This window comes from Triticum aestivum, chromosome 7A (genome assembly GCF_018294505.1).
Source record: "Triticum aestivum cultivar Chinese Spring chromosome 7A, IWGSC CS RefSeq v2.1, whole genome shotgun sequence".
Classification (NCBI taxonomy): domain Eukaryota; kingdom Viridiplantae; phylum Streptophyta; class Magnoliopsida; order Poales; family Poaceae; genus Triticum; species Triticum aestivum.
The window spans coordinates 641139859-641161269 of NC_057812.1; the positions used below are offsets into that span (position 1 = coordinate 641139859).

Here is a 21411-nt window from a genome sequence, read left to right on the forward strand (position 1 = left end):
GTAACTACAGATCGGGAGGATCAAGAACAACCCCCAGTGGCCTCTTCTCTTCATCCTCTATAGACGGCTATCATCAGCTCCAAGACGGGGAAATTACCAGGGATCTGGCAAAAGATTCACCAGGAAACATCAACCACCCTAGCAAGATCAAGTTCATCCTCATACTCTCAAAAAAAATAGCCTAGCAGAAATTTACCACCGCATTTGAACAAATCTTACCAGTCCGTGCACACTGTTATCACCAGCTATATAGATCAACAGCTCCCCCACCCTCCTGTTTCAATTTTGTGATGATGTGAATAGCAGCCCAAGATATCAGGAATGTTACCCATGTAAGAACTAGAGATAAAAAAGGAACCTTTAATGATCACAAAATCACATAGTTCTAGACAAAATTGCGTTACAATAGGGTAACTTCTAGACTAGTATGCTAGGTAGCAATTTAAAAAAAATTACATGAAAAAAGGAAAAATTACCAATCTATACATGAGAAAAATCATCATCTACTTTGTATTAAAGCTACATAGGAAAAAATGTGGTGTCTTTTTTTTGAAGTTGCTCATGCTGCACTGCATATATCCCAACTGTATAAAAAAAGTGTCCTATGCAATTGAATGAGGGAATGATCTCCCCTTTGATCCCTCTTGTAAGAAAAAGCATGAAACATAACCATGTGTAGTGAACATGCGTAAAATTTCAACTTTTCTATACAGAGAAAACAAGAACATTGTATGTAATGATGATACTAACATGTGAACGTAAAAAGCATAAGCAGGTGGTACAAAATGGCTTCTAGCCAGGAAGATAATGCAGAAGGTGTATTGAGAGGTGGCAGAATGAATCAACAGGAAGATGTTGCACGCACGATAAACAACAATTTTGCAAACCCCAACATCCCGGACATAGGTAGTTAATCATGTGTGCTATTACTACCAGCCTTGATGTTTATAAAGCTACCATGATGAACGTATGTTGTTTACGCGTGTTCTTGGTAAGAAATTACCAGCATTGATGTTTATAAAACTACAATTATCAACTTATGTGGTTTACTAGCGTTTATGTAAAGGTCTTACTACACACTAGGTGTATAAACTAACAAGTTCACAATGTATGAAACTACCGGTCCTTGTTGGAAAAAAATCACCATACTAGATTGTGTGGCTAAATTACCAGGTGAACACTATGAAAGTTAGCAGACATGTTGAGAGGAATTTACCACTCATGCTAGTAAGCATTACCAGCCTTCATGTTTATGAGATTACAATGATCAACTTATGTTGTTTACCAGTGTGTATGTAAGGGTCTTACCACACACCAGGTGTCTATACTACCAAGTTCATAGTGTATCAAATATCGGTCTTTGTAAAATAAAAATATCACCATACTAGATTGTGTGTGACTAAAGCACCAGGTGAACACTATGAAAGTTATCAGACATGTTGGGAATTTACCACACAAAAAGAAAAACTGACTGATATTTAGTTACTATGCTACATTGCAGGTGCCTGGACGATCAGTGCACACAACAACTTGCCTAGTGTGGAAACAAATGCAAGCATGGGAGCAACAAGCTTTGGGGAGCAAACAATCAGTGAACTGGCAACTCCAGAATTAGCTGGGATCGACGCTGATCAAGGGGGCTCTAACATGGATGCATATTCCATGCCTAAGCCTCCTATTCCATGAATAAAGTTTGACAATATGGAGAGTGCACGTAGATCTTTGATTCGAGCAACCGAGAGTGTTTTGTCTTCACATTTTCATGCATGTGAAAGAAAGGGATAAAATGTCAAACTCACAAATCGGATATAGGTTATCAAGAAGAAATGGCCTGCATACTAAATTTAGTGATAGTTTATAGAAGCGACAGGCTACTACCATGCTAGTTTATGGGCAATTCCCTCTATATCTATACAGTAACACTGGGCTACAGAGTATCAAGCAATATGTTTCACATGTTACTGTTTCTCATGTAGTTAAAAAGAGAGACAAATATACCGTTTGACATGGAGCATCATATATGTCAGTTGCATCTTCCCATAATCCTTTAAATGATTGGAGTGTAAAAAAATCAGAAGAAACATGGGTGTTCAAGTTATGTTCTTTACCAAATGGTATCATCGCCCAACAAAGATTTAAAGAGAAAGAATGCATAAACAACCAACCATACCGCACATGGATAACTCATGAATATGGATCGGACATATAAAAATTTCTGCAGAATTCCCATATCATTAACTAAGCTAACCAAATACTGGAATTGGATGAAAAGAACTATTGCACAAGGATACAATTACTACATAAAATGGTGTATGCAAACCCATATTCGATATACCAATCAGAACTGATGCAAAAAGATAAAACTAGCAACTATATTACGACTTAGTCTCGCTATGTCCTAAAACCAATATATAGGTCATATTACTACAATCTAAAAGGTCTTCTAGACACCCAATGAACAATAATGCTTGAAATTAAATACATCAGCAGAGGTGAGGACAACAAGCAGCGATTGAGCATCAAGAAAATAGGAGTACCAGGTGGTGGTAGGAAGTAACTGAGTAGTTGGGGACGAGCGGATCCGAGCGGTGATGATGAGTATATAGTGGGCATGGGGTACCCTGTTCGTATTGATCAACTAAAGAGCAATGAGAAAAGAAATTGAACAAGCAAGGAGAAGATAAGTCACTTAGTGGGGATCCAACGCGGAAGATAGGATTTAGTCTTGCTCCAGGAAGAGGCCAAGCAGGGCCTTCCACTGGCGGTGGGCCAGACGTAGTCATGTACTAGCGGAGCCCCAGAAGCAGCATTAGTGCCACGGGAGGTAAGGAACGCAGGTAGCATGGACGCAGCCATGAGAGGGCTCAAAATCGAGCCTAGGTCGACCCGCCTCCCGCCCACTTTCCCGGATTCTCCCTGTCCCGCATCCATCCTCGAGGGGATCATCTGGCACACAACTATGAAGGAGGGGAGGGAGGGGGCAAGGAAGAAGAGAAGGAGCGGCGATGGCGATGATGTGGAAGGCATGGAACGAGAGGAGGAGGAGGAGGCGTGTCTGGTGGAGGCGATATTGATGTGAGAGATGAGAGGGGACAATGCCGTGCAATGGGGAGTTGCCTTTTTAACGAAGGAAACGAAGTCGTGTGGAAATTCTTTCGAGCAATTGCTGCATTTTTTCTCCCGCTATTATTTGCGTCGATGCACTGTTCCTACACTGCAGACGTTGACACGCCCAGAGTGTGCCTTGGCTTTCCCTCTTGGGGACTGTAATGGTGTCCTTTTTCAAACATCCGCTCTCTCGTAGGTAGCAACTAGTGAGGGTATTGGTGTGTGGGGTATTGGAGCACACACCAGCAAGTTTGCAAAAACTAGGTCCACTCGTTAATCTCCTTGTTCTTTGAGAGAATTTTTTTGCTACCAGTCGAACCCAAAGCAAAGCCCGCAAGTGGCACCATGTTGCACATCCGAGTGAGCATAGGCTTACGAACTTTTGATAACGAATGATAACCGACAAATTTATGATAAACCCAAGGGGCTAATGATCAATATTTTATATGTTTGGACCAAAACAACATGTGAAAGGATATTCTATTTTCACATTAACTACACTGTGTTAAATATGAAAACAACACACAAAAACTTTGCTGGAATTAAATATGAAAACATTAAAGACATGGAGTACAAGTCCAAAACTCCAAACATGCGGTGCCAACTTACAAGGATTCATTTCAGTATAGGTAGAAATGAAAAGGAGTTTTGTGCACAATGCACACCAAGATGCAGGCTGCAAAATCCGAGAAACATGTGACTAATTGGGACAAAAGATTTTTGATCCAAGGGCACAAGTTTCGGTTTCCATGTGTTCCACTGAAACTGAGTTTCCATTGGATACTTTCTCTATTGAGATACCATATTTCCTCTTCACGATCTTCCGGTCAAATGTTCTGATGCCGTCTTCAAGGAAAAAAGTATTCTGTAAAATATTAACCGTGAAATCCAGTTAGATAGTTAAAAAAATTCATAATGCAAAAGTCAACTTTTTACAATGTTAACCATGAAATTCAATGATATTTAATCACAACAGTGTTGAACCTTGATTGTTTTGTTATTTAAACTGTTAAATGTGTCGACTAGTTTATTCATTTTACCATGTCACCTTTTATTTTTTCCTAGGCGTCTTAATTAAATTAAACTTCTCTTCCCAATAATTCATAGATGGAACTCATTTCATTGATGAATTGTTGTATATACTAAGCTAGCATGCATATGTATTAAGTAGCACCAACAGTTATAAAGGTAAACTTGTGCTACTACAAAACTTGGTGAGATAGTTGAATCATAATCACTCAAGCTTTATCGACCATTGATTTTTTATACTTACATTTGTTATTTAGTAATTCATTTATTTTCCATCTTTAATTTTACTACAAAATATTTCTTTTGCTAGGTCATATTAAGAAAATTGAACTACTTGTTTTCCATTTTTACTATTGATTAGTGTTTTCACGGTCGGCGATGGGCCATGTCAAGGAGTCTGACGGCCTAGGGCCCATCTCAAATAAGGGCCCAATACATCAATATATTATGAAACTATGTTTGCAGAACATAAAACCAGCAATAATAAGAAGTTAAAATGAATTTGCTGATGGATACCTAACTCCACCACAATGAAGCATCAAGAAGAAGCAATCATCTTAGACGATTTGAAATCTCAAGCACACGGGATGCATACAATATATCAACTTTATGGAAGGTCTGCATATGATAAGTCCCACATAAATTTGAACTATTATTCTTATAAAGCCAGTGCCCAACAGAGCCCCCTTTTAATGTTGCGTCCGTACTAAGCATATGGAAACTAGGAACTACATTTCTGTAAATACTATGTTGGACAACATAGGAGAAGGATGAGGGCTATGGCGAGTTGGTGCATGAGTCAGATCAGGTTTACACGAGAGAGATAGGCATCTTAAGAAGATGGTAAGCTCAAACGAGCTTTCGGTTGAGGTGAGGTGTGGGGTTTTTTGACCGGCTGGAAAGAAAATATGAGTTACATAAATAGAATAAAAGATGAACAAGCTATCTAGGCAAAAAATCTAGACCATATTCCCTTGATAGTATCTATTTTACTACTTTATAGCGACACTATAGGAGAAATTATAGAATAGGAGTGTAAGTTTTGGTAATTGTATTGCTTTGAGTTGAATGTTAGATGATGGTGTGACTTGCTTTTGGCATTGGACCTATAAGATATAGAAGAATATTCACAGTGGTCTCAAGAAAGTTTTATCCCACTCGTCTTATTGGAAGCTATTGTTGTTAATGTTGGTGCTGGGCAAACCACTCTTGACTTGACTATCTTTGTACTAATCATTTTGATGAGACACTTTGTTATGGTAATATTGATCATAACGGAACTTTTATTGACTTTTGGGAGAACTCGTTGGCCATAAATTCTACCTGTAGATCGGTCTGTCTTCTTGTAACTAAAGATCATGTTTAACGTTGGCGTCCGCCATTACTGTATTCATGACGACTCATTAAAAATGGATATCAATACAAAACGCTTCCAAAATAGGCACATCTGCATATCATGAACCTATAAATAAAGTGCAATACTAATGCAATTAGCACTTTCAGAGTGTGGAGCATGCATTAGTGGTTAGCTGCATATTTTCTAAAGCATAGAAGAAAGAAGTGGTGCTGACGGGATGCTCCTACCACAAAATATATTGATGTCATATGTGGTACACAACTATCGTCATTTTATGTCCTCATTTGACATCAATATCAAGGCATGAAGCCTAGTGTCTCATTATGTCTCTCACAAGATAGGAACACAATGGAGATTCGTGAGTGTTGGAGAAGAGAACATCAACATTAGAGTTACACTGAATGGAGCAAGGCAAGCACATGAGCCGGCCGTCTACTATTGACATTTGTGGTGCTTTGAAAAATTATATTCATGACTTTGTTGTCTTGTGGTATTCACCTAGACAAAGGTTTTCACGATTAAATCCTTTTATCGACAACATCGGCTCCCTCCAACCTAAAGCAACAAGTCGCATTAATTGCTTGAACACCCCCCTCCTGGTTGTAGGAGAATGATGACATAAAGTGTGTTTCCAAGGAGAGTTCACATGGTCTATCCTGTCGCTATAATCGATGATTGGGCAAGTCTATTGAAGGAAAATGTAATGTAGATATCCAGCAAGCATCCAGATGGAGGCCATGAAAGCTGATGGAGGTGTTTGATCGGACAAAACGATTGTACCAGACGATTCAGGGAAGATAGATGGCTTAATGGGCCGTCCTAGTCGCTCGCGCATCAGCATGGCGACGTACTTTGGAAAAACACCATCTGCCTTTTATTCCGAAGGGGTATGGGGTAATCTCGGCCGTACATGTGTTTAGGCGGGGGGGGGGGGGGGGGTGTACCCAAGTAGAGGCCATTTCCTTTGCACATCTACAGTTTTTTTTACCAGAATCGACACACTAGTGACATCATATGTCTTCCCTGAAATGTCTGGTACAATCCTTTTGCTGATCAAACACCTCCATTGGCTGCCATGGCCGCGAGTTTTTTGGATCCTCAGCGGAAATCTACATTGCCCTTTTCTTCAATAGACTTGCCCAATCATCGACTATAGCAACATGATAGACCACGCGAACTCTGTATGGAAACACACTTTATCCTATCATTCTCCTACAACCAGGAGGGAGGTGTTCGAGCAATTAATGCAACATGTTGCTTTAGGTTGGAGGAAACTGATGTTGCCGATAAAAGGATTTAACCGTGAAAACCTTCGTCTAGTTGAATACCACGGGACAACAAAGTCATGAATATAATTTTTCATCCAAAGCACCACATACGCCAATGTTTAGTCGCATGGTGTCATTATGTGTCAATTCTGGTAAAACAAACTGTAGATGTGCAAAAAAAAGGCTTTTGCTTGGATACAACACCCCACTCCCCCCGCGGCCGCCTAAACGCATTTACGACTGAGATTACCTCGTACCCCTTCAAAATAGTGGGCAGATGGTGTTTCTTAAAGTACGTCGCCGCGTTGGTACGCGAGCTACTAGGCCGTAAATATAAACATACATAAAAATAAAAGGAAAGCTCAAGACCTCCAACTTAAGGAGTGCATTGCTAGCAACTTCACATCATCACTTCTTGTGCTGTTCTATAGTGCGAAAAATATATAAGAACACACAACAACATTCATATATATGAAATCCTTCCGAAAAATTTGAAAATTTTAATGAAAAAATACGTGAACTATTTTGAAATGCCGAATTGTTGTTCAAATTATGAACAAAATTTGAAAACACAAACATTTTCAGAAATTTGAACAAGATTTAAAAATGAACTTAAAAAAAACCGTACATCTTTGGAAACATGAACAATTTCCGATCATATCTTTCAAAATATGACTTCTTTATTTTTAGGGAAAAAATACGACTTCTTTAAAAATTTATGGTTTTCTTTTTTTAGTTTTCGTTTGTCCCGTTTTCCTTTTGTTTTTTCTATTTCTTTTTTTCCTTTTTCAAAATTCGTGAACTATTTTCAGATCATGAACTTTTTCTTAAATCCGGATCTTTAAAAATTCGTGAACATTTCTTAAATTCACGAGCTCTGCTTAAAAAATTGTTCATAAATTAGGAAAGTGTTCACGTTTTCTAATTTTGTTCAGAGTTTCAAAATTTATCTCCTTTTTTCAAAATTTGTTCGCGAACCAAAAGTGTTCTCTTTTCTGGAAAAAAATGATTTTTTAAAAACATACCTTTTTAAATTTATTCACAAAATTTAGAATATTCATGTTTTCCAAATATTGTTCACAAATTTTTAAAAATATTTGTGGAATTTCAAAAAAAAGTCATGTTTTCAAAAATTGTTCCTGGTTTTATTTTTTCGCAAAACTTCGAAAAATCTTTATGTTTACAAATTTTGTTCATAAATTCAAAAAATGTTCATGAATTTTAAAAATTGTTCTGATTTCTTAAATATTTTTCATGTTTTGAAAGATGTTCGGAAAGTTCAAATTTCAAAACATGTTTGTGTTTTCCAAATTTGTTCATAAATTTAAAAATAATTGAGTATTTTATAATTGTTCACTTGTTTCCCAATAAAAGTATTGATATTTTTCAGAAATGTTTTCTTATATGAATGCTGTTGTATGCTCTTATATATCTCGCGTTGTAGAACATCACAAGCAGCAGTGAGGTGAGTTGGTAGAAGCGCACACGAAGTGGGAGATCTTGAGTTTGAGTCCTCGTGAGCTCACCCTTTTCTCTGTAGTAGGAAATTGCCCGTGGGTTGCAATAGGGCATACATATGCTAGTGATTTCACGCCGATTGTGTCTAGCATATGACTTTCTCCACCGATTATCTTTGTCTAATACCTCTTTGAAACACTTAAAACCGTCCAAGTGTGAATGCTCACCCAATGCAAACTTGATCCCAACAAAATACTTGCTCGTGCTTGAGCTGCATTTCATCAAGAGGCATCATCAACAAACAAAATTCTAAAATGCAAGGGCAATTCGGTAGCAATAACAAAATATAGCTCTAAAAACTGACGATAGTACTCAAGCATCGTTGCCTCGTTGGCGCCGGAGAGCGCACTGGTGCACAAGCTAGAGTCGAGCATGAGCACGACAACCTAGTACTCGAGCACCTTGAGGTTCATGCGAGTGTTGGCGAGGGTGTAGAGTGTCTGCTCCTCAACGTTGAAGTAGATCACTAGGGTGGCCAAGGTCCCCGACGCGGCTGCTGAACCCTTATGCCACCTCGTTGAATGTACAACGACCGCAGGCCCCGGCATGGCAGCGAAGGCCTCCCGGATGCATGAGGAGTCGAAGCGCTGGACGTTGTGACCCACCCAGTCACAAAGGATGGTGCAGCGCGGGGAACGCGACCGAGAGGATAGAGGAAGCATTTGAAGATTGTGGAGAGGTCCCCTGGCAGGATGAGTGTTTTCTAGCGCTTCACCGTCAGTAGCTGGACGCCTTGACAAGGCAGCGCCAGATCGTGACAAGCAAGGCGAGAGACATGGCGAGTGGCAGGTGGGATGAGTGATAAAGGAGAGCATCGAGGAGACGAGATCCACGAAGGCGAGATAGAGGGAATGGCTAGAGGAAATAAAATTTCGACAAGATTCGGTAAGGGCAAAATTTTGTACGTTCTTTTAGATAGGAAGGAATTGAATAGATTTTTTAGATCAGGAATATGAGAGATTATCGTGCGTGATTGACCTGAATTAATTGCGTTATGCGTTACCAAATAACATATGAGTTACCAAATAAAAGATTCTTAGTTAGGAAGGAATAGGAGAGATTAATTGGCCTGAATTAATTGTGGTACGACGTTACCAAATACTAAAAGATAGGTTACCGAATAAGAGACGTAAATTGATTGAATTACCAAAGATTGATCGGAGAGAAAAATTGTTGGAATGGGAGTGGGACGAGGAGGTTGGACGAAACGTAAGATGGGAGACGGAAACTCACATTTCTTTTAGATAGTACTAGAACAATGCCCGTGCGATGCAACGGGATATAAATATTCTATTACGTTAGCTTGAGATTTACCTGCCCATAATATGCGATTGTGTAAATAAATATTCATTAAATTCTATCCGTGATTTACCTTATATTTTGGTAAAAAGTGATTTACTTGCCCATAGTATGCGATTGTGTAAATAAATGTTCATCAAATTATGTCCGTGATTTACCTTATATTTTGATCAGAAGTTTGGCAAGTAAATTAAAATAGAATTGATCCAGAAGGTAAGTAAATTATGGTGATTGGTACGGGGAGTGTTGGACGAAGGGGCGGTAGGAAGAAAGGTGAAACGGGAACCTTACATTCTTTTTAAGTAGTAGAGAAGAGATTTACCTGCCCATAATATGCGATTGTGTAAATAAATATTCATTAAATTCTGCCCGTGATTTAACTTATATTTTGGTAAAAAGTGATTTACTTGCCCATGTATGCGATTGTGTAAATAAATGTTCATCAAATTCTGCTCGTGATTTACCTTATATTTTGATCAGAAGTTTGGTAAGTAAATTAAAATAGAATTGATCCAGAAGATAAGTAAATTATGGTGATTGATATACGGGGAGTGTTGGACGAAGGGGCGGTGGGAAGAAAGGTGGAAAAAAGGTGAAACGAAAATCTTACATTCTTTTTAAGTAGTAGAGATTTACCTGCCCATAATATGCGATTGTGTAAATAAATATTCATTAAATTCTGCTCGTGATTTACCTTATATTTTGGTAAGAAGTGATTTAGTTGCCCAAAGTATGCAATTGTGTAAATAAATGTTCATCAGATTCTGCCGTGATTTATCTTATATTTTGATCAGAAGTTTGGTAAGTAAATTAAAATAGAATTGATTCATAAAGTAAGTAAATTATGGTGATTGATATACGGGGAGTGTTGGACGAAGGGCAGTGGAAAGAAAGGTGAAACGGGAACCTTACATTCTTTTTTAGTAGATTGATTAGCCTGAATTAATTGTGGTACGACGTTAGTTAGGAATACATATGAGTTACCAAATGAAAGATTGATTATCCTGATTGTGGTACAATGTTATGAGTTACCAAATGAAAGATTCTTAGTTAGGAAGGAATATGGGAGATTGATTAGCCTGAATTAACTGTGGTACGACATTACCAAATACTAAAAGATAGATTACCAAATAAGAGACGTAAATTGATTGAATTACCAAAGATTGATCGGAGATAAAAATTGTTGGAACGGGAGTGGGACGGAGAGCTTGGATGAAACGTAAGACAGAAGAGGGAACCTTACGTTTTTTTAGGTAGAATATATAATATATATAAAGATCTTTATGTCGCTTACATAGAACGTGGTAGGAGTGACATGGCTTCATGAGCCAGCCCACTCGCTCGCGCCCGTGCAATTCTTATACAATGTTCCGCGTATACATTTTTCCAAAGGCCATTATTATTCTTTATACGTTAGTGAAAGGGGTGTGCAAAGTGGGTACGTGCAAAATTAAGATTTTGTGTCATAGATTTTTCTGCCCTAAAGAGTACTAATATGACTCCTTTAGGGGGTCTAATGCTAAATAAAGAAATATGTCCTCGAGATATCTTCTTAAAAAGTTGTTTAGTCCTATTTGCTATAGCTTGAAGCAGACCCAGGGGCAGTATATTCAGGACCAATACTTTGTTGTATCGCGCAGATATTTCTCTTTCTAACGAAATAATTACTAGTACATCTATTGTTATTCCCAAAAGCATGTGGTAGGAGGGGCATGGCTTAATGAGCCCCGTTCGCTCACGCCTGTGCAATTCGTATACAAGGTTCTGCGTATTCGTTTTGTCAAAGGTTTATATTATCCTTTATACGTTTATTAGTGAGGGGCGTGGGGCTTGTGCAAAATTGTGATTCTGTTTCCAGCCCTAGCGTGTATCTCTTGCTTTCCTTTAGGCGATGGCTGTCAAGTATCAAACGTCTGATGATTTCCGGGTAGAAATCCCTTCATTAAAAGACGAAAAGAAGTTACTCGAGGCGTAGTATGCGAGACTGTACCGTCGGCTGCCTGATGGTGTCCGGGTCGGGACTGCCTGTTGAGACGCTACCGTCGCCCCCCCTTGGTCCTCGCCGAACCTGTTTCTCACACCATCCAGGAACTCGGTCAACACCGGATCTTGGATCGGTGACTCCTGCACGAAGCAGACCACCTCGACGCCCACCTTGTCCTGGCAACGGCAGCGCGGCCCCTCCGTCCAGCGCACGGTGAAACGGCATGCGCACCGCTCCACGCCATCCACGGTGCCGTGCGCTGCCTTCTCCACCTGCATATTTGGTCTGTGCCTATTACTACTCAAGCATATGCGTGTGTTGAGGAACGCACTGAGTAGGGCGCGACGAGGAGGACTTACTGTCTCAAGGACAGCGTGTAGTACTTGAGCTCGTCGGCGTCGCCGTAGATATCGCAGGCGAGGCAGAGCTGGTCGCCCGGGCGGAGGTCTCCGCAGCGGGCGTCGTTGAGGGCCGGGCTTTCCCGGCGGAACCTGGCGCGGAGCGTCCACGTCGCCCGGGGATGCGAGGTCAGCCACTGGATCGTACCACTCGTCCGCATCCTCGAGGAAATTCTCGAACATGACGCGCAGCCAGCTGTCCTGCACCACCACGCGCGCGGGGTACCACCAATATTTTAAATAGCACGCTATTTCGCCGTTATAACACGGTTATAGCATATTTGGAAGGGAGACATTATGTTTTGGCAAAATCGGACGCTACGGCGCTAATCGCATAATTAGCGCGCTACACACGCTATAACGTTGTAACATTGTAACATTACAACGTGCAGACCATGCAAAACTGAAATAAGCACAGCCCAGCAGGCCCAGCAGGCCAAAACCAACCCATGACCACTAGCTTTCTCACTCATTTTATCAGATTCTCCCACGAGACCTAACCGGCTAACCCTAGTTCTCACTTCTCATCCCTTTCTCACTCCTTTTTATGTGCTGGATTTGGCCCTTATGCATATATTGCTTGCTCCTATGAAAAATTTAGTTGCTTAAATACTTTATTTCTAGATATATTTAATTTTTTTTGCAAACGCTATTTTAAAATATAGCACGCTATTAGCGCGCTATAACTTGTGTAGCATTTAGAGAAGGGTCTCGCTATATTTTGTAGCGCGCTATTTAAAATACTGGGTACCACGCTTCGTCGGACCGCGCGCGGTACTCCATTCCGGGTCGTGGGCGGCGCGGCGTCGGCGCCGGCGCGACGCTGGCCTGCCGCTGTTGCGACTTCGGCATTTCCCGGTACTGTAGGAGTGGCGGCACTCGGGGTGGTCCGTGGGATTTGGGCCCTCGAGAGGACAGGGCGGCGGGTTTCCCAATGCTTTATACCGTCCAGATTCTGGTAATCTTTCTAGGTTTTAGGTTTTTAGATTTGGTCTGCATAATGCGCATAAACGTCCCTCAGTGAAAAGAAAATCATAATGTGCAAATATAAAAGGGGATAACTATATTAGGGATATCTCTCCAAATTTCCTAGAGGTTGTTTTGACCAAGATAATCACATTTCAGATTACACACTTGTTTTATAAACTAAGATTTAGACCCATTATTACTAATTCATCTATGGAGCCTTCGTCTGAAAGGTGTGCTTTGATTGGGCACCTATTGGTATAGGAAATGCTTTAGTATCATACTCTCCGTTCGTCCAGAAATACTTATTGAAGAAATAGATGTATCTAGACGTATTTTACTTCTAAATACATCTATTTTTATTCATTTCTCTGACAAGTATGCAGGCACAGCGCTCGGCGGGGTCGCTTCCTGGTGGCAGTGGCGAGACGGCGACGGTCTACGGGCGGCGAGTACTTCGTTGGTCGGCGTGTTGCAGCGCGGTGACAGGGGCGGTCCGGGCCCACGTGGGCCCGGCCGGGCTGTAGGGCCCGGCAAGTCCTCGTTGTCGCGTCTGGTCGGCTTCGCTCTTGCGATGGAGGTTGTTCCCTCCCATCGGTCGAGTAGTGCCCGCTCTCATGGCCGTTGTCTCCTTTCCCTCTCCAGGCCTCATGTTGGCAGCTCTAGAGAGACAGCGAGGGTGGTCCGGTAACCGTGGTGGGCACATGCTGGTGGGCGGCTGCGTGGGTGGTGCACTACGAAGTGTCTGGAGTGGTGGTGGTGGTTGTGGATCGGGAGAAATTCCTATCGGCCTATCGGCACCGATGCGATGATGCCTGCGGGCGCCGTTGGACCTTCCTGAGGGGCACCGGGTACATCCCTTCTGCACTATCCCTCGCGTACCGGGGAAACCCAAGAACTTGTTCGGGCAATAGCGGCGGCATCGGCGCATTCCTTCTTGAAGGTGCTGCTTGGTGCGTGGCACTTCGGGGCGTTGGGAGCGTGGTGGTACTTCTCCGGAGGGTGCAGCTGTTGTCTGTCTTCCTTTCTTCGTTGATCTTCCGGTGTCGGCATTTATTTCTCTTTCTTCTTTTTGTTTTTCTTTTGGGTTTTTCTGTGCTGCGGCCCCAACAAGCTGAATGTATCGAATGTTTGCTTTATAATATACCTAAAGTCTAAAAAGTGGCCGGCCATCATCTAACAGAAACGGGCGGCCGGCTCGTGGCCGTTCGATCGCGCGAGCGATCACGCCCAGATCCGCCAGGTGCCACCTGGTCTGGATTGGTCGCGCACCGCGGTCGTGGGCGGTTTTGTCCGCATACGGACATGGGAGGCCCACCTGTAAGCGGTAGAGGAGAGAATGTTAGGGGTCGTGGGCTGCGGTTTTCGAAATCTGCGCCTGAAATACATCGCCGCAGCGTGCTCTCTCTTCCCATTCTGTCTTCGTCTTCCTCCTCGCCATCCTCTCCACCGAACGGGGTGTGGCGGGCGGAGTGCTCAGATTGGCGGGGCTTGCGGGTGGTTCTCCTCGCGGGGGAATCGCTGGTGCTCCTCGCCGTCGGAGGTATGCTCACCCTCCACTTCTACATGCTTCTCCTTCCTCTCTCTATCTCGCGGAGCGCGGATGGTGCCGAAATGCGAGGGGAATGCGCTCTAGGGTTCGGGAACGGCGCGAACTACCCCCGCTTATCCTCGATTTTGGTCACGTTGAGTTCCCTTCTCCTATCTCATAGCACGCGCCCAACGGTGGTCGGGATCTACAAGGTGGCCTGAAATCCCTCGCCGCAGCAAGTTCTCTCCCCATTCCGTCTTCGTCTTCCTCCACGCCATCCTCTCCACTGAAAGGGGCGTCGCGGTGGAGTGCTCAGTTTGGCGACGGCTTGCGGGTGGTTCTCCTCGCGGGGGAATCGTTGGAGGCATAGTTCACGGCACGGGGGTGGCTGGACAGGGTCAACGTGTAGTTGGCCAGGGTACGCGGTAGTCGTTAGGTAGAAGGAATGCATGTCCACGGCGCCCGTTGCGTGATTTTAGGGCGATTTGGCTGTTTAGTTCATGTTCCGTTCAATTTTGCAGAGATTTGAGATCTGTTCATGATTCTTAGTTATTCTGTAAGTTGTATTAGATGTGCACAATGTTGTGTGCAATGCATTGGCTGATTTTGTAGTTGGTGTTCAGAGATTTAATGGTTAGTTGCACAAAATTCTCCTCAGTTGGCTACGTCCATATAGTACTTGGCTGTCCATATGCTATGCAGTTGCAGCAGTTGTTTTGGTCAGTTGGCTCACTGTTTTTGTACTAGGTGGTTGTCTATACGGTGTTCAGTTGCACAAGTTGCCTGCTCAGTTAGCTGCATCACTTTTACTAAGTTGGCTGTTCATATGTTATACACTTGTGCCAGTTACTCTACTTAGTTGGTTTTACTTAGTTGCATATGTTATACACTTTTACTAGTTGGTTGTTTCCCCCTCTGCTGTGTGCAACTAGGGACTCTTGTTTGTGCAATTTAGCACCAATGCTTGCCAGTTTTCCAATATAATCTACCCAATCCACCAGCGTTGTGGTGGTTTATGTGTTATTCTCCTGCTTTGTGCAACTAGGACCCCTTGATTTGTGCAAATTAGTACCAATGCTTGCCAATTTTCCATTTTAATTTTTCTCAATGTGCAAGTCTTTTGTTGTGGATGTGGTTGTTTTCATGTGTCTCCCTTCATGTTCAACTAGGGACGCTTTTTTCAGAATAAGTTATCTCACTGAGCTTGTTGCCTTTACTTAACTTTTTTCTGCCTAGGTATTACTTGTCACAGTTGGCAAGTAATAACTAGGCAGAAAAAAGTTAGTTGGCTTATTTGATGTCCAGTTTGCACAAGGTTTACTACCCAGTTGGCTGCATCATTGTAGTAGTTGGTTGTCCACATCTTCTAACTGTGTTTTTTTGTTGTATTTCCTGCCGCAGGGAAAAAATGGTTATAACAGGAGCAGATGCGGATGGCAATGAAGGAGATGTATTTTTTCACTTTTTTCTTTTGTTTTTGAGTTGTTTTCAACTTATGTATGTATGCTAATGTCTTTTTTTTCATGTTTTCTTTTGGTTGCTTAATCAGCGTTCTGGAAGTCAGCCGCTTCGCCGGAACTCGAAGCGTCCTGCTAATCGCCAGCCACGACCTGCGCAGAGTGTTGAGCAGGGAGAGGATGTTGAGGTAAGTGGCATGCTGATGACACAAGTCCATTTTTGGTTTTGTTTGGGTCATATAACATTTTTTTTGTTTTTCCCATGCTCATGTTTTTTATTTTTTTTCTTAGGATGCTGATCAGTTTCGTGTTGTAAAGCGGACTAGATGTGCATCACTTGGCAAGGGAGCTGAGTCATCTTCTAGGGTAAGTAAAATCTCGAATATAAGTGGTTTTCTCGCCTTTTTTAGATAGTGATGAAATTATGCAGCAGTTCGGACCACTATTTTAGTTTTTAGTTTGTCAATAACAACCTTTTGTAGTTGACATCTCTAGTCATATTGATTTAAATACAGTTGACATTAGTTGGCATTAGTTGGCATCTTGTAGTTCACTAGTTGGCATCTTTTCATAGTTGACATCAGTGGTCATTTTTTTGTACAGGCAGCAATTGCTGGAGAAGCTGTCGCATCTTCCGCAGCAGATGCTGAGGTATGTGGGTTTTTTGTGTGTGTTGATGAGCTATTTGAATAGTTCTTTGCAAATCTTTTTTTAGTTACTGTTTTTTATTGTGTTGCAGTATCATTTCTTATTGTTGCACATCCACTAGAACTTTTTGTAGCTTCCAGGTCTCGTACTTTTTTTGAAGGTTGCACACTAGCAGTCTTGCAGTTGTCCTCATGAGCTTTATTAGTTGCACAAATACATCATATTAGTTGGCATGATTCATTTTATGAATATATAGCTCATTCTAATACTGATCCAAATGATGATTGCTAGTTTTTTTTCATTCTTGTTTTTTCTCTTGTGTTTAATGTTTGTGTAATGCTTTCATTTTCTAATCAACAGGGCAGCGGTGAAGGAGTTGAGGTGGCTCCAGGGGAAGATGTGGAGCGACCATCACAGGCAGGCAGGATAAGGGCATCACCAGCGCGCTTTGCAAATTTCAACGCCTCTCTAACCCCACTACATAAATCAGAGCTAGTTTTGAGGTCGGTCGGGGGGCTATTGAACTTATCAAACACACTTCCAGCGGACCTCACTAAGTTCCTGGTGCAGTCCTACTAGCCACAGACCTTTGAAATGGTTTTCCCAGGAAGGGGAAGGATCTGTGTCAATGCTGACAGTGTTCAGAGGGTATTTGATCTCCCAAATAGGGGTCCAAAAGTCAGATATTTAGTTGACGAGGATGCCACTAGGAGATTCACATAGGCTTTCAACATAACTAGAAATTCTCATCCCCAGATCACTATATGGCTAAAGATGATTCAGAATATGGCTGGAAGAACGTATGACACATTCTTTATGGCCTGGCTTGCGGTTGCCTTCAGCACTTTTCTAGCCCCAACCACGGCCTTGAAGCTCAGCCCAAAGTGTTATGGACTTGTACTAGATCATCAAATGCTGAAGAATACAAACATCTGCCTCTTTGTAGCAGAACACATTAATGAAGCTTTCCGGAACATGGACCAGGAGAAGCAAACTATCTGCTGCTGCTTGTATCACTTGATGGTTAGTGAAAACGACCACTTTTTTCCATCTGTTCCTGTTCTTTCTGTGCAGTTATAGTTTGCTGAAATTCTCATAACAATAACTGAACTTGGCTTTTTCTTTTGTTTGGGTCTGGTGCAGATACTATACCTTGATGCGCTCGTACATGACATCCCAGTAAGCAACTGCGTGATATGATCGAATGCATGGGATAGTACTCTCATTGCCAAGGTGATCAAGAAGGATACTATCTCTCCTGGTGTGTTCGGCAAATTACAAGTGAGTTCTTTTTTGTTTTTTTTTCAACAGTGTCTTCCTTCTATGTTCTTTTGATGTCTGGTCACTCTTTTTGGAAATTGCACAGAAAACTGTCATCAGTTGGCACAACAATGCATGTAGTTGCACAGATTGTAGCTTTAAGTTTGGCAATCTGCACACATGTTCATTTTAAATTGGCACACCATCTTTTTTAAGTTGCACAATTTTACTAATCTTGTTGCACAGATGTGTTGCATCAGTTGGTAGAAACTTTTTTTAGGTGCCATGTGTGTTGCACAGTTTTTGTGTATTTGTTCAGTTGCATATATGTATAGTTGAATTTGTCTACCCCAGTATCTTGTTGTAGTTGCACAGGTTGTAATGTGTGGTTTCGTTCAACACACAAATCTAATTTTGATAATCTTTGTTATTTTCTGTTTCTCTTTTTTTTCACATCGGCTTAAAGAGGAGTATAGAGGCACGGAGCAGACACCACTGTTTGGTGGAATTTTGCAAGCTGAAGCATTCGTGGCATCCAAGTTACCAATAACCTACAATCCGCAGGTTAGTGTTTTGCATACAGAAACTTGTACCACTTACCAATTTTTTTCTATTGGCTGGGATGTATGTTCAGTTGGACATGTATAACTTTTATAGTTGCAAGAATACAGAATTCAGTTGGCTGCGATGTATGTTCAGTTGCACATATAAGCTTCTGTAGTTGCACATGTTCTTTTGGACAGTCAAAGTGTTCATTTACAACCATCAATGCAAACTAGGGCGTCACGCCATGCTCCAAAAAGAAAGAGATGGGGGTCAACTATAGAAGAAGAAGAAGAGTTTGTTGAGGATGAGTCAGAAGAAGATGCGGAAATGGAAGCAGCGATAGATGCTAACGACGACGAGGACACAGATGCGGATGAATCAGAGGATGAGGACAAGGATGAGGATGACAATGAAGAAGATGCAAAGGAGGAGGAGGATGAGGAAGAGGAAGATGAGGAGGAGGAGGAGGAGGAGGACAAACAAGAAGAGGACAAAGGAGAGGAGAAGGACAAGGAAGAAGATAGTGATGCATAGGAGGAGGAAGAAGAAGGTGAGGCCAAAGAGGGGGACGGGGACAAAGGGGCAGCAGTTGATGGCAGTGAGAGGGGAGAAGACAAAGGCGCACCAGCTGATGGCAGTGAGAGGGAAGAAGACGATGATGAAGAAGACGAGGATGGTTATGGTGATGATAAAGGGGGGTCCAATGGAGGCAGCGACAACAGCGATGACGATGATGATGACAACGCCCCTGCTTCTGGTGGTACAGGTGGCAACACATCCAGGAGGACTAGCACTTCCGCCACCCCTGCGAGCAGCAGCAATTCATTGAGTAGCAGGAGCACACTACAAATGTTGATTGACAAAACTTGCTGGAAAGACAAGGATTTGCCGAAGTCAAAGAAAAATGACGAAGAAGAGTCTCAGGGCAGCATTGATATGTTCAAGCTCTGCAACTTGAAGCCAGCTTTGCCAACCACCTTTCCTGTGCCAGATTTCAGCGACAAAGATATGTGTGAGAAGATCAACTTTGCCATTGACAAGAGCCTGTTCTTATCAAGTGAAGCTGAAAAGAATCAAATTGACATGAAGGAAGCAGGAAAGGGTCTTGACTGGGTTCATTCAAAGGAAAAATAAAAGGAATATTTAAAGCAACTCCCAGACCTAAGCTCCAGCAAGAGCAAGGCAGCATCCATGGCAAACCCTCACGTGGTCCAGAAGCGTAAAGCAGTTTTAATGAAGAAGAATCTGCAGTTGCCTCAAACCAAGGAGAAGATGGTGAGTGCAGATGCTGAAGTAAATATGGTCAAGGAAGTTGTGCTTCAAACTGATATGCCAACTGTAGTGAGCAGAGAGCCAACCAATGTCAGAGAAGTTCAACAGATCAAGGGGAAGACTCCCCTTTCAACAGTCCCACCAAAACCACCTAAGCAGAAGATTGTCAAGTTTGCCAGGGGCACAAAGGGGGAACAGGCCACAAAAGATTTGGGGTTCAGAGACGAGAGAGAACTGAGAGCCGCAACCATTGATGCAGGGGTGCCATGTTCTGCTAGGTTGCTGCCAACTCAGACTGGAAAGATGCCAACTACAGATACCAGTGTGCCAACTGATGTGTCAGTTAGCAGCATGGTCACAGTCAAAACCACCACAGCTGGTCAGGAAGGCACCACTGCAACTGCAAGTCCCAAGGTGCCTACTCATAGAGATGCTTCAATGCCAAACACAAAAGGAGGTGATCCAACTATCAAAGTGCCGTCCCCAAGAGCTGACTTTCAGCAACCATTAACACAAGAGGAGGTGTTCGACATTATAAGTAGGTGCAAGCCTCCAAGGCCGCCAACTACAACACTATTGCGAACCAAGTCAGTGAATGATGCACCCGTGTTTGTGCCGCAAGGAGATGCCCTGGTCCTTGAACCCTTACAAAGATCAAAGTCTTATCATGGTGACGGGTTTTGCGATGCACCATCTTTTGACCTCGGCATAGATGGTGATGCTCCAGCACCTGCTCCAGCAGCAGAAACAGCGGAAGCCGGTGTGATCTACATTGATGAGTGTGAGTTGGACCCAGCAGCTGTGAATGAAGGATGTGATGCTGCTGATGCTGGCAAGGCAATAGCTCAAGAACTAGATGTTGGTTCACTAGAGAATTGCCACACCCCGATATGTGCAGAACCAGAACTTGGCACGAGCAGTTCTTCGGGACCACCTCTTGCACGAAGACAGAGGAGGGTAAGAAGGCCCGCAGTATCTCAAAGGTCTCCATTCATCGACTACAACAAGAAGAAGACTTTCAGCACCAATGAGGCAGTGAACAAGCTTTACGCTGCCCTCTTGTATTGGGTCAGGCATCACAAAGGAGCAGATGATGGAGCTACCAGGTAAACTAACTCCCCACAGCCTGCATACATATCTTTTTCAGTTGCATAGGACCAGCCACTTAGTTGCATAGAAAGCATAGCATGTTGCACAGAACAGGGCTTTTAGTTGCACACTGTTCGGTTTTCAATTTCATGCACATTTTTTTGCTGCTGTGACCCTTCGAGCTAATTGTCTTTTTATTGCTTTCAAAAAAAATCAGCCCTGAGATAATCATGTATGGTGCTTTCTACATTTCTTTAAAGGAGTTAGTTGATTCGATGAAGCCGGTTCAATGGTTGTCAAAAATTGTTATTGAGACTGGAATCTTACACATCATGGATAACTTACCAGAAGGGTCAAAGAAGGTTCTTATGCCACTGAGGTTTTCTGTAAGTTTTTCCAAAACCTTCTTTTTACCCTCATCTTTGTTCTGTAGCACTTTTTTCGTTGACCATTTGAGGGAGGCCTTTCACCTACTAAGGAGTTTTGGGCCATGTTTTATAATCTCTATAGATAAATTTACAGCAAGGGATCCACAATGTGAATGAGATAAACAAGAGGTTTGATTACAAGAACTGTCTCGACAAGAAAGACTTGGTGAGTGTTGTGCCCACCTGATCAATCTTTTTTTTAGTTGGCACCCACAACATATCCAGTTGCACATGACACATCTGCTAGTTGGTA

At 42.3% G+C, this 21411-nt stretch overlaps 1 protein-coding gene across 1 annotated transcript; it reads right to left on the bottom strand.

Annotated features, from left to right (window-relative positions):
- Positions 1-3628: 3628 nt before the first annotated feature.
- LOC123153629 (uncharacterized) lies at positions 3629-12122 on the bottom strand. Its single transcript, XM_044572658.1, has 4 exons — positions 11923-12122; positions 11570-11860; positions 8289-8491; positions 3629-3973 (listed from the first exon to the last, which is right to left on the bottom strand). The coding sequence occupies exons 1-4, from the start codon at positions 12120-12122 to the stop codon at positions 3957-3959; spliced, it is 711 nt and encodes a 236-aa protein (XP_044428593.1). The 3' UTR covers positions 3629-3956.
- Positions 12123-21411: the final 9289 nt, after the last annotated feature.

What these genes read in the sequence shown, in the direction of transcription:
- LOC123153629 (XM_044572658.1), bottom strand. Translation starts at nt 12,122, where the DNA reads ATGCGGACGAGTGGTACGATCCAGTGGCTGACCTCGCATCCCCGGGCG. An exon ending in TACACGCTGTCCTTGAGACA is followed by an intron (nt 11,861 to 11,922) that starts GTAAGTCCTCCT and finishes ATGCTTGAGTAG; the next exon opens with TAATAGGCACAGACCAAATA. An exon ending in ACACCATCAGGCAGCCGACG is followed by an intron (nt 8,492 to 11,569) that starts GTACAGTCTCGC and finishes GATGAAATGCAG; the next exon opens with CTCAAGCACGAGCAAGTATT.